This window comes from Catharus ustulatus, chromosome 32 (assembly GCF_009819885.2).
Source record: "Catharus ustulatus isolate bCatUst1 chromosome 32, bCatUst1.pri.v2, whole genome shotgun sequence".
Classification (NCBI taxonomy): domain Eukaryota; kingdom Metazoa; phylum Chordata; class Aves; order Passeriformes; family Turdidae; genus Catharus; species Catharus ustulatus.
Window position 1 is genome coordinate 248,612 of NC_046252.1, and position 12,688 is coordinate 261,299.

General features: G+C 60.2%; 2 protein-coding genes across 4 annotated transcripts in view; both read left to right on the plus strand.

Moving 5' to 3' along the window:
* The window catches only part of G6PD (glucose-6-phosphate dehydrogenase), a 30,424-nt gene extending 29,568 nt beyond the window's left edge, over positions 1-856 (plus strand). For 2 of the 3 annotated variants that reach the window (XM_042780097.1, XM_033083548.1), the window contains exon 14: positions 561-855. In XM_042780097.1, coding sequence (XP_042636031.1) covers positions 561-663 — 103 coding nt within the window. In that variant the 3' untranslated portion in view covers positions 664-855. Of the gene's footprint in view, positions 1-560 lie in introns of all 3 variants that reach the window. The other variant, XM_033083549.2, reaches the window with a different exon arrangement.
* SPATA16 (spermatogenesis associated 16) overlaps positions 568-12,688 on the plus strand; it is a 43,390-nt gene continuing 31,269 nt past the window's right edge. Inside the window, exon 1 of the mRNA XM_042780092.1 lies at positions 568-626. The gene's annotated coding sequence lies outside the window, so the exon portion shown is untranslated. The remainder of the gene's footprint in view (positions 627-12,688) is intronic.

Sequence of the window (12,688 nt, forward strand, 5' to 3'; positions counted from 1 at the left end):
TGGGGGAGTCCCCTCGGGGGCTTGGGGGTCCCAGGATCCCATTGTGGATTTGGGGATCCCACTGGGGATTTGGGGGGTCCCGGGGGTCTCACTGGGGGTTTAGGGATCCCGTTGTGGATTTGGGGTGGTCCCCTCGGGATTTTGGGGGTCCCAGGGGTCCTGCTGGGGGTTTGGGGGTCCTGTTGTGGATTTGTGGGGTCCTGGGGGTCTCACTGGGGATTTGGGGGTCCCGTTGTGGATTTGGGGCTCTCGTTGGGGGTTTGGGGGATCCCGGGGGTCCCGTTGGGGATTTGGGGGTCCCAGTGGGGATTTGGGGGGCCCAGGGGTCTCAGTGGGGATTTGAGGGAGTCCCCTCGGGGGCTTGGGGGTCCCAGGATCCCATTGTGGATTTGGGGATCCCGTTGTGGATTTGGGGGGTCCCGGGGGTCTCACTGGGGGTTTGGGGATCCCGTTGTGGATTTGGGGTTGTCCCCTCGGGATTTTGGGGGGGTCCCAGGATCCCGTTGTGGATTTGGAGGGGTCCCAGGGTCCCCCCTGACCCCCCTCCCCCCCTTTCCCAGCCGGGGTCCCCCCGAGGCGGACGAGCTGCTGCGGCGGGCGGGGTTCCTGTACGAGGGCACCTATCGGTGGGTGCCCCCCGAGGGGCCCGACCCCCGCCCCTGACCCCCCCAGGGACCCCCAAAAACCCGGCAGGGCTCTGGGGCTGCACCGTGGGACACCCCCCGCCCCAAAATCCCCCAGTTCTGACCCATAGAGACCCTATTCCTGCCCCAAAACCCCCCAGTTCTGACCCATAGACCCCCCAAAAATCACTGCAGGGCTCTGGGGCTGCACCATGGGACACCCCCTGCCCCAAAACCCCCCCAGTTCTGACCCATAGACCCCTAAAATCACTCCAGGGCTCTGGGGCTGTACCATGGGACACCCCCCGCCCCAAAACCCCCATAGACCCCCCAGTTCTGCCCCATAGACTCCCCAAAAATCACTCCAGGGTTCTGGGGCTGCACCATGGGACACCCCCTGCCCCAAAATCTCCCATTCCTGCCCTATAGAGACCCTATTCCTGCCCCAAAACCCCCCAGTTCTGACCCATAGACCCCCCCAAAAACCCGGGAGGGCTCTGGGGCTGTACCATGGGACACCCCCTGCCCCAAAATCCCCCCAGTTCTGACCCATAGACCCCTCAATTCTGACCCCAAACCCCCCCAGTTCTGACCCACAGACCCCCCCAAAATCACTCCAGGGCTCTGGGGCTGCACCATGGGACACCCCCCGCCCCAAAATTTCCCATTCCTGCCCCATAGAGACCCTATTCCTGCCCCAAAACCCCCCAGTTCTGACCCATAGACCCCCCCCCAGCCCCCGAAAAACACTCCAGGGCTCTGGGCCGGGGGCTGCTGAATCAGGGGACACCCCCTGCCCCAAAGAGACCCCCATTCCTGCCCCATAGACCCCCCAGTTCTGACCCATAGACCCCCCCCCAGCCCCCCCAAAATCACTCCAGGGCTCTGGGGCTGCACCATGGGACACCCCCTGCCCCAAAATCCCCCCAATTCTGACCCATAGACCCCCCCAATTCTGACCCATAGAGACCCTATTCCTGCCCCAAAATCCCCCAGTTCTGACCCATAGACCCCCCCCAAAATCACTCCAGGGCTCTGGGGCTGGGGGCTGCTGAATCAGGGGACACCCCCTGCCCCAAAGAGACCCCCATTCCTGCCCCATAGACCCCCCAGTTCTGACCCATAGACCCCCCCAGCCCCCCCAGAATCACTCCAGGGCTCTGGGGTTGCAGCATGGGACACCCCCTGCCCCAAAACGCCCCAATTCTGACCCATAGAGACCCCAAAAACCAGGGCAGGGCTTTGGGCTGGGGGCTGCTGCATCATGAGACACCCCCAACCCCAAAATCTTCCATTCCTGCCCCATAGAGACCCTATTCCTGCCCCAAAACCCCCCAATTCTGACCCATAGACCCCCCCCAAAATCACTGCAGGGCTCTGGGGCTGCACCATGGGACACCCCCAGCCCCAAAATTTCCCATTCCTGCCCCATAGAGACCCTATTCCTGCCCCAAAACCCCCCAATTCTGACCCACAGACCCCCCAAAATCACTCCAGAGCTCTGGGGCTGTACCATGGGACACCCCTTGCCCCAAAATTCCCCCAATTCTGACCCATAGACCCCCCAATTCTGACTCATAGACCCCCCCCAAATCACTTCAGGGCTCTGGGGTTGCAGCATGGGACACCCCCTGCCCCAAAAAACCCCCCCAGTTCTGACCCATAGACCCCCCAAAATCACTCCAGGGCTCTGGGCTGGGGGCTGCTGCACCATGGGACACCCCCAGCCCCAAAATCTCCCATTCCTGCCCCATAGAGACCCTATTCCTGCCCCAAAACCCCCCAATTCTGACCCAAGGACCCCCCAAAATCACTGCAGGGCTCTGGGGCTGCACCGTGGGACACCCCCTGCCCCAAAACCCCCCAATTCTGACCCATAGACCCCCATTCCTGCCCCCCAAAATCACTCCAGGGCTCTGGGGCTGGGGGCTGCTGCACCATGGGACACCCCCAGCCCCAAAACCCCCCCAGTTCTGACCCATAGACCCTCAAAAAACACTCCAGGGCTCTGGGGCTGTACCATGGGACACCCCCAGCCCCAAAACCCCCCCAGTTCTGACCCAAAACCCCTCAATTCTGACCCATAGACCCCCCCCAATCACTCCAGGGCTCTGGGGCTACACCATGAGACACCCCCAGCCCCAAAACCCCCCAATTCTGCCCCAAAACCCCTCAATTCTGACCCATAGACCCCCCCCAATCACTCCAGGGCTCTGGGGCTGTACCATGGGACACCCCCAGCCCCAAAACCCCCCAATTCTGACCCACAGACCCCCATTCCTGCCCCATGGACCACCCCCCAGCCCCCCAAAACCCCTCCAGGGCTGGGGGTGACCCCTCAGAGCCCCCATTCCTGCCCCATAGACCCCTCCCCCACCCCCAGCTGGGACCAAAGCTCCCCCTGCCCCTCCAATCAAGCCCCCAACGCTTAATTACCCCCCCCCCACCCTCATTACCCCTCCCCCCAGGGAGCAATTAATGATTAACGCCAATCAACGGATCCATTAACCCGCCATTAACCAGGACCAATTAAACCTTTGGCTAATTAATGAATTAATTAATTGCCACCAGCACCTTCTAATTGTCCCCAGGGGCAGAGCCCCGAACCTTGGGGGGGGTCATGACCCCGACAATGGGGGCGGGGCCTGGGCGTGGGCGTGGTCTATGCGAATGAGGGGGCGGGGTCGATGCATGGAGGTGTGTTTATGCTAATGAGGGGGCGGGGGCAATGCATGGGGTGGGGTTTATGCTAATGGAGGGGTGGGGTCGATGCATGGAGGCGTGTTTATGCTAATGATGGGGCGGAGCCGAGGCGTGGGACGGGATTATGCTAATGAGGGGCGGGGCCAAAACGGGGTGGGGCCAAAGGGGTGGTGGCCTCTGTCACCTCTGTCCCTGCTGCCCCCACTGTCACCTCTGTCACCTCTGTCCCCACTGTCCCCACTGTCACCTCTGTCACCTCTGTCCCCACTGTCACAACTGTCACCTCTGTCCCCACTGTCACAACTGTCACCTCTGTCCCTGCTGTCACTGCTGTCCCCGCTGTCACCTCTATCTCTGCTGTCCCCACTGTCACAACTGTCACCGCTGTCATTGCTGTCACCTTTGTCTCCACTGTCACCACTGTCACCTCTGTCCGCTCTGTCACTGCTGTCACCGCTGTCACCTCTGTCACTGCTGTCACCTCTGTCACCTCTGTCCCCACTGTCACCTCCATCACTGCTGTCACCTCTGTCTCCACTGTCACAACTGTCACCTCTGTCCCTGCTGTCACTGCTGTCACCGCTGTCCCCACTGTCACTGCTGTCACCTCTGTCACTTCTGTCCCCAATGTCACCCCTGTCCCCTCTGTCCCTGCTGTCACTCCTGTCCCTGCTGTCACTGCTGTCACTGCTGCCCCCGCTGTCATCGCTGTCACCTCTGTCACCCCTGTCCATGCTGTCACCTCTGTTACTACTGTCACCTCTGTCACCTCTGTTACTGCTGTCACCTCTGTCACCTCTGTCACCTCTGTCCCTGCTGTCACCCCTGTCCCCACTGTCACAACTGTCACCTCTGTCTCCTCTGTCACCTCTGTCACCCCTGTCCCTGCTGTCACCTCTGTCTCCTCTGTCACCTCTGTCACCCCTGTCCCTGCTGTCACTGCTGGCCCCACTGTCACAACTGTCACCTCTGTCACCCCTGTCCCTGCTGTCACCTCTGTCACTGCTGGCCCCACTGTCACCTCTGTCCCCACTGTCACCACTGTCACCTCTGTCCCCACTGTCACCACTGTCACTGCTGTCCCCAATGTCACCTCTGTCACCTCTGTCACTGCTGTCACCTCTGTCCCTGCTGTCCCTGCTGTCACCGCTGTCATCCCTGTCACTGCTGTCCCCAATGTCACTGCTGTCACCTCTGTCACTGCTGCCCCCACTGTCCCCACTGTCACAACTGTCACCTCTGTCACTGCTGGCCCCGCTGTCCCCACTGTCACTGCTGTCACTGCTGTCACAACTATCACCGCTGTTCCTGCTGTCACTGCCGCCCCCGCTGTCACCTCTGTCCCCACTGTCACAACTGTCACTGCTGTCAGTGCTGTCCCTGCTGTCACCCCTGTCGCTGCTGTCACCCCTGTTGCTGCTGTCACCTCCGTCATTACTGTCACTTCTGTCCCTGCTGTCACAACTGTTCCCACTGTCCCCACTGCTACCTCTGTCACCTCTGTCACTGCTGTCACTGCTGTCACCGCTGTCCCTGCTGTCACTGCTGTCACCTCTGTCACCACTGTCACCACTGTCACCGCACACCGGAGCCCTCCTGGCATTTTCCATGCCCAATCCGTGCCAGGGCCAGGCACAGGGGTGTGACACAAGGGCTGGTGGCACCGTGTGCTGTCCCTGCCCTGTCCCCAGCCCTGAGGGGACAGCAGTGTGACACAAGGGCTGGTGGCACTGTGTGCTGTCCCTGCCCTGTCCCCAGCCCTGAGGGGACAGCAGTGTGACACAAGAGCTGGTGGCACCGTGTGCTGTCCCTGCCCTGTCCCCAACCCTGAGGGGACAGCAGTGTGACACAAGGGCTGGTGGCACTGTGTGCACTCTGTCCCTGCCCTGTCCCCAACCCTGAGGGGACAGGAGTGTGACACAAGGGCTGGTGGCACTGTGTGCTGTCCCTGCCCTGTCCCCAACCCTGAGGGGACAGCAGTGTGACACAAGGGCTGGTGGCACTGTGTGCTGTCCCTGCCTTGTCCCCAACCCTGAGGGGACAGGAGTGTGACACAAGGGCTGGTGGCACTGTGTGCTGTCCCTGCCCTGTCCCCAACCCTGAGGGGACAGCAGTGTGACACAAGGGCTGGTGGCACTGTGTGCTGTCCCTGCCCTGTCCCCAGCCCTGAGGGGACAGCAGTGTGACACAAGCACTGGTGGCACCGTGTGCTGTCCCTGCCCTGTCCCCAGCCCTGAGGGGACAGGAGCTCTGAGCCACCCCCTCATGGGACCACGGGGCCACTGCAGAGGGTCCTGGAGCCCAGAGTGACACAGAGGGGGTGACAGAAAACAGGGTGACACTGAGGGGGTGACAGAAGCCAGAGTGACACAGAGGGGTTGCACAGAACCCAGGGTGACATTGAGGGGTGTGACGGAACCCAGGGTGACACACAGGTGGGGTGACAGAAGCCAGGGTGACAGAACCCAGGGTGACAGAACCAGGGTGACAGAACCAGGGTGACAGAACCCAGGGTGACACAGAGGGGTCTGACAGAACCCAGGGTGACAGAACCAGGGTGACAGAACCCAGGGTGACACAGAGGGGTCTGACAGAACCCAGGGTGACAGAACCAGGGTGACAGAACCAGGGTGACAGAACCCAGGTGACAGAGTGACACAGAGGGGTGTGACAGAACCCAGGGTGACAGAACCCAGGCCCAGTGTCACCCAGAGGGTCTCACAGAGCCCAGGTGACAGAACCCAGGCCCAGTGTCACCCAGAGGGTCTCACAGAACCCAGGGTGACAGAACCCAGGTGACAGAACCCAGGCCCAGTGTCACCCAGAGGGTCTCACAGAACCCAGGTGACAGAGCCCAGGCCCAGTGTCACCCAGAGGGTCTCACAGAACCAGCAGGGCCCTGTGTTGTTATGGCAGCTCTTTGGTGTCACCGTGACACAGCCGGGCCTGCCTGACCCCAGGTGCCACCAGGAGAGGCAGAGGTGGAGCCCAGATCCACACAGGGACCAGAACCAGGGACAGGGACCAGAACCAGGGACACAGGGACCAGAACCAGGGACACAGAAACCAGAACCAGGGACACAGGGACCAGAACCAGGGACACAGGGACCAGAACCAGGGACACAGAAACCAGAACCGGAGACACAGGGACCAGAACCAGGGACACAGGGACCAGAACCAGGGACACAGAAACCAGAACCAGGGACACAGGGACCAGAACCAGGGACACAGGGACATCCAGAACCAGGGACACAGGGACACAGGGACCAGAACCAGGGACACAGGGACCAGAACCAGACACAGGGACCAGAACCAGGGACACAGGGACCAGAACCAGACACAGGGACCAGAACCAGAGACACAGGGACCAGAACCAGGGACACAGGGACCAGAACCAGACACAGGGACCAGAACCAGACACAGGGACCAGAACTGGAGACACAGGGACCAGAACCAGGGACACAGGGACCGGAACCACAGAGCCAGTGACACCCAGAACCACAGGCCCAGTGCCAGCCAGAGCCACGGATTCAGTGGCAGCCAGAACCAGACACCCAGTGCGAACCAGAACTAGACCCAGTGACATCCAGAGCCAGGCCCAGTGACATCCAGACCCAGTGACCCAGTGCCAGCCAGAACCACAAATCCAATGCTAACCAGAACCACAGACCCAGTGCCAGCCAGAAACAGACCCAGTGACAACCAGAACCACAGACCCAGTGACATCCAGAACCAGAGCCAGCGACATCCAGAACCAGGCCCAGTGACCCAGCACCACAGACCCAGTGACATCCAGAGCCAGTGACCCAATGTCAGCCAGAACCAAACCCAGTGAGAGCCAGAACCACAGAGCCAGTGCCATCCAGAACCAGACCCAGTGACCCAGAACCAGTGACCCAGTGCCAGCCAGACCCAGTGAGAGCCAGAACCACAGACCCTGAGAGAGGCAGAACCAGAGACCCTGAGAGAGCCAGAACCAGAGCCAGTGCCAGCCAGAACCAGAGCCAGTGCCAGCCAGAACCAGAGCCAGTGCCAGCCAGAATCACAGAGCCAGTAATAGCCAGAACTACAGACCCAATGCCAGCCAGAACCACAGAGCCTTGGCCAGCCGGAACCAGAACCAGTGACATCCAGACCCAGTGACCCAGTGCCAGCCAGACCCAGTGAGAGCCAGAACCACAGACCCTGTGACATCCAGAACCAGAGACCCTGAGAGAGCCAGAACCAGAGCCAGAACAGACCCAGAGAGAACCAGAACCACCGACCCAGTGACCCAGAACCACAGACCCTGAGAGAGCCAGAACCACAGACCCAGTGAGAGCCAGAACCAGGCCCAGTGACACCCAGAACCAAGCCCAGTGCCAGCCAGAACCACAGACCCAGTGAGAACCAGAACCAAGCCCAGTGCCAGCCAGAACCATGGACCCAGTGCCAACCACAAGCACAGATCCAATGCCAACCAGAACCAGGCCCAGTGAGAGCCAGAACTGGACTCAGTGCCAGCCAGAACCAGTGACCCAGAACTACAGACCCAGTGACCAGAACTAGACTCAGTGCCAGCCAGATCCACAGACCCAGTGATAGCCAGAACCAGAGCCAGTGCCAGCCAGAACCAGACCCAGTGACTCAGAACCACAGACCCAGGGATCCAGAACCACAGAGCCAGGGCCAGCCAGAGCCACAGACCCAGTGACATCCAGAACCAGTGACCCAGAACCCCAGACCAGTGAGAGTCAGAACCAGACCCAGTGACCCAGAACCACAGACCCAGTAACAGCCAGAACCAGACCCAGTGACATCCAGAATCAGAGACCCAGTGGCAGCCAGAACCAGTGATCCAATGTCAGCCAGAACCAGGCCCAGTGGCAGCCAGAACCAGAACCAGTGACCCAGAACCAAACCCAGTGCCAGCCAGATCCACAGACCCAGTGCCATCCAGAACCAGAGCCAGTGACATCCAGACCCAGTGTCACCCAGAACGTCACCAGAATGTCACCCAGTGACCCAATGTCAGCCAGAACCACAGACCCAGTGCCAGTGAGAACCAGGCCCAGTGCCAGCCAGAACCAGGCCCAGTGCCAGCCAGAACCACAGACCCAGTGGCAGCCAGAACCAGAACCACAGACCCAGTGGCAGCCAGAACCAGACCAGTGAGAGCCAGAACTGGACCCAGTGACATCCAGACCCAGTGACCCAGTGCCAGCCAGAACCAGGTCCAGTGACCCAGAACCAGACCCAGTGCCAACCAGATCCACAGACCCAGTGACAGCCAGAACCAGACCTAATGTCAGCCAGAACCAGGCCCAGTGACATCCAGACCCAGTGACCCAGTGCCAGCCAGAACCACAGACCCTGTGACATCCAGAACCAGAGCCAGTGAGAGTCAGAACCAGACCCAGTGAGAGCAAGAACCAGGCCCAGTCACACCCAGAACCAGAGCCAGTAACAGCCAGAACCAGGCCCAGTGAGAGCCAGAACCACAGAGCCAGTATCAGCCAGAACCAGTGACCCAGAACCAAGCCCAGTGCCAGCCAGAACCACAGAGCCAGTGCCAGCCACAAGCACAGATCCAATGCCAGCCAGAACCAGGCCCAGTGAGAGCCAGAACTGGACCCAGTGCCAGCCAGAACCAGTGACCCAGAACCACAGATCCAGTGCCAGCCAGAACCAGAGCAGTGACCCAGAACCCCAGATCCAGTGAGAGCCAGAACTAGAGCCAGTGACAGCCAGAATCACAAACGCAGTGACATCCAGAACCAGACCCAGTGCCAGTCAGAACCAGAGCCAGTGACAGCCAGAATCAGACCCAGTGACCCAGAACCAGTGACCCAATGCCAGCCAGAACCACTGACCCAGTGCCAGCCAGAAACAGAACCAGTGCAGGCCAGAACCAGGCCCAGTGCCAGCCAGAACCACAGACCCAGTGACTCAGCACCACAGACCCAGTGACATCCAGAACCAGTGACATCCAGAACCAGCCCCAGTGACCCAGAACTGGACCCGGTGAGCCCACAGTCCCAACCTGACAATTCTGTGAAACCCCTCAGGCTGTTTTCCCTGGGCAGAGCCCCGGGCGTGTCGAGGCCCCTCTGCCCCCAGGTCCCTGTGCCAGCTGCTCAGGGAGGGTGGGAATCACCCATGGAACGATGGAATCAGAGAATGGTTGGGCTGGAAAGGACTTGGAAAGGCTGCCATGGGCAGGGACATCTTCAACATCTTCAGCATCTTCAGCGTCTTCAGCTGCTCAGAGTCCAGCGTGGCTCTGGGTGTTTGCAGGGGTGAGGAATCCAACTCCTGCTCCTTGCTTTCACCTGTGTGTGTGTGAAAAATCTTCCTCATGCTGGGATCTCTTGGAGGACAGCCCGAGGAGCTCATGGAAGGAAGGGACTCGTTCCATGGCACTGCTGGGCTGGGCAGAGCTCCCCTGGCTCAGGAAGGCACAAGGGAAACCAAACCTGGGCCAGGGGTGAAGGAGCCAAGGGCTGGGCTGGGAGCCTGAGAGAGGATGAGGATGGTGAGGATGATGAGGAGTCCTGTCCCTGGCTGCCCTTCCCAGAGCTCTGCCCCTGCCTGGGGTGCCTGAGAGAGGATGAGGATGATGAGGATGATGAGGATGATGATGATGAGCAGAGAGGATGAGGATGATGAGGATGATGAGGAGAGAGGATGAGGATGATGAGGATGAGGATGAGGATGATGAGGAGAGAGGAGTCCTGTCCTTGGCTGCCCTTCCCAGAGCTTTGACCCTGCCTGGGGTGCCTGAAAGAGGATGAGGATGATGAGAATGATGAGGATGATGAGGAATCCTGTCCCTGGCTGCCCAAGGCCCTTCCCAGAGCTCTGAGCCTGCCTGGGGGTGCCTGAGAGAGGATGAGGATGATGAGAATGATGAGGAGAGAGGATGAGGATGATGAGGAGAGGAGTCCTGTCCTTGGCTGCCCTTCCCAGAGCTCTGCCCCTGCCTGGGGGTGCCTGAGAGAGGATGAGGATGATGAGGATGATGATGATGAGCAGAGAGGATGAGGATGATGAGGATGATGAGGAGAGAGGATGAGGATGATGAGGATGAGGATGAGGATGATGAGGAGAGAGGAGTCCTGTCCTTGGCTGCCCTTCCCAGAGCTCTGACCTTGCCTGGGGGTGCCTGGGCCCTTGGGACCCCGGGGACAGTGGGGGCTGTGGGGACAGTGGGGGCTGTGGGGACAGGACAGTGAGGGCTGTGGGGACAGTGGGGGCTGTGGGGACAGGACAGTGAGGGCTGTGGGGACAGTGGGGACTGGTGGGGACAGTGAGGGCTGTGGGGACAGTGAGGGCTGTGGGGACAGTGAGGGCTGTGGGGACAGTGAGGGCTGTGGGGGACAGTGAGGGCTGTGGGGACACAGCTCCTGGTGGCACTGGGGCTGTGGCATTCAGAACCAGAGACGTGAGAGAGCCAGAACCAGAGCCAGAACCAGAGCCAGTGCCAGCCAGAACCAGAGACCCTGAGAGAGCCAGAACCAGAGACCCAGTGCCAGTCAGAACCACAGAGCCTTGGCCAGCCGGAACCAGAACCAGTGACATCCAGACCCAGTGACCCAGTGCCAGCCAGAGCCAGTGAGAGCCAGAACCACAGACCCTGTGACATCCAGAACCAGAGACCCTGAGAGAGCCAGAACCAGAGCCAGAACAGACCCAGAGAGAGCCAGAACCACCGACCCAGTGACCCAGAACCACAGACCCTGAAAGAGCCAGAACCAGACCCAGTGACCCAGAACCAGACCCAGTGCCAGCCAGAACCAGAGCCAATGACACCCACAACCAAACCCAGTGAGAGAAAGAACCAGGCCCAGTGCCAGTCAGAACCAGAGCCAGTGACTCAGAACCAGAACCAGTGACACCCACAACCAAACCCAGTGAGAGCCAGAACCAGAGACCCTGAGAGACAGAACCAGAGCCAGAACCAGGCCCAGTGACCAAGAACCAGAGCCAGAACCAGAGCCAGTGAGAGCCAGAACCACAGACCCAGTGCCAGCCAGAACCAGACTCTGAGAGAGCCAGAACCAGAACCAGAGAGAGCCAGAACCAGAGACAGTGACCCAGAACCAGAGCCAGAACAGACCCAGTGAGAGCCAGAACAGACCCAGTAACCAGAACCAGACCCAGTGACCCAGAACCAGACCCAGTGACCAGAACCAGACCCAGTGACCCAGAACCAAACCCACTGACCCAGAACCAGACCCAGTGACATCCACAGCCAGACCCAGTGACCAGAACCAGACCCACTGACCCAGAACCAGACCCAGTGACCAGAACCAGGCCCAGTGACCCAGAACAGACCCAGTGACCAGAACCAAACCCACTGACCCAGAACCAGACCCAGTGACCAGAACCAGACCCAGTGCCAGCCAGAACCAGAGCCAGAGAGAGACAGAACCAGAGCCAAAACCAGACCAGTGAGAGTTAGAACCAGAGCCAAGTGAGAGCCACAACCAGACCCAGTTACCAGAATCAGGCCCAGTGACCAGAACCAGACCCAGTTACCAGAACCAAACCCAGTGACCCAGAACCAGACCCAGTGAGCACCCAGGTTGTCCTGGTGGCCCTGGGGCCGTGTCCCTGCAGCCCTGGGGACACTGCCCCTGTGTCACTGCTGTCCTCCCTGGGCTCTGCAGGGACAGGATCTCATCCCAGTGTCAGGAACACGAATCCACAAACACCAGAGGTTCATGTCCACAAAGGAGACAGAGAAATCCCTTTTTGCTTCATTATTTATATTTTTATTTAAAGGAGAGGCCATGGGGTATCCCCTGGGATCCCTCAGATTTTTGGAGCCTCCTTTTTATCCCAATTTCCCATCCACATTTCCCCATTGCTGAGGCACTTGAGAGGCACAGAATTCCCAAACCCCTGGTACCAAGATCCTGGAATCTCCATCTCTGCAGTGAGCCCCAGGGGTGCTGGGGAAGGGCTGGGGGGTCAGTTGGGCTGGGCCAGGGGTTCTCCAACTGCCCTGGATGTGGAACTGGAGCCTGGCAACTGCCAGAACGGCCGAGGGAGCCCCTGCAGGTGAGTGGGGAGGGGGCAGCTCTGCCTGGGGTGGGCCCAGAGGGGCTCTGGGGGGGTCTGTGGGATGTGATTCCCTTTGAGGAGCACTGGGACATCCCCAGGGGCTGCTCTGGAGCTGGGCTGGCAGCGAGCAGGGGCTCCTGGGCTGCCCAAAATTCATCACTGAGGAGGGAGTAGCTGCTCATTGCATCCCCAGTTCACAGCCAGTCCCTCCCAGTCCCTCCCAGTCCCTCCCAGTCCCCTCTTAGTCCATTCCTCGTGGCCCAGAGTAGCCCACAGGAAGGATCAGAGGGTGCTCAGAGGGCCCAGAGGGGGTC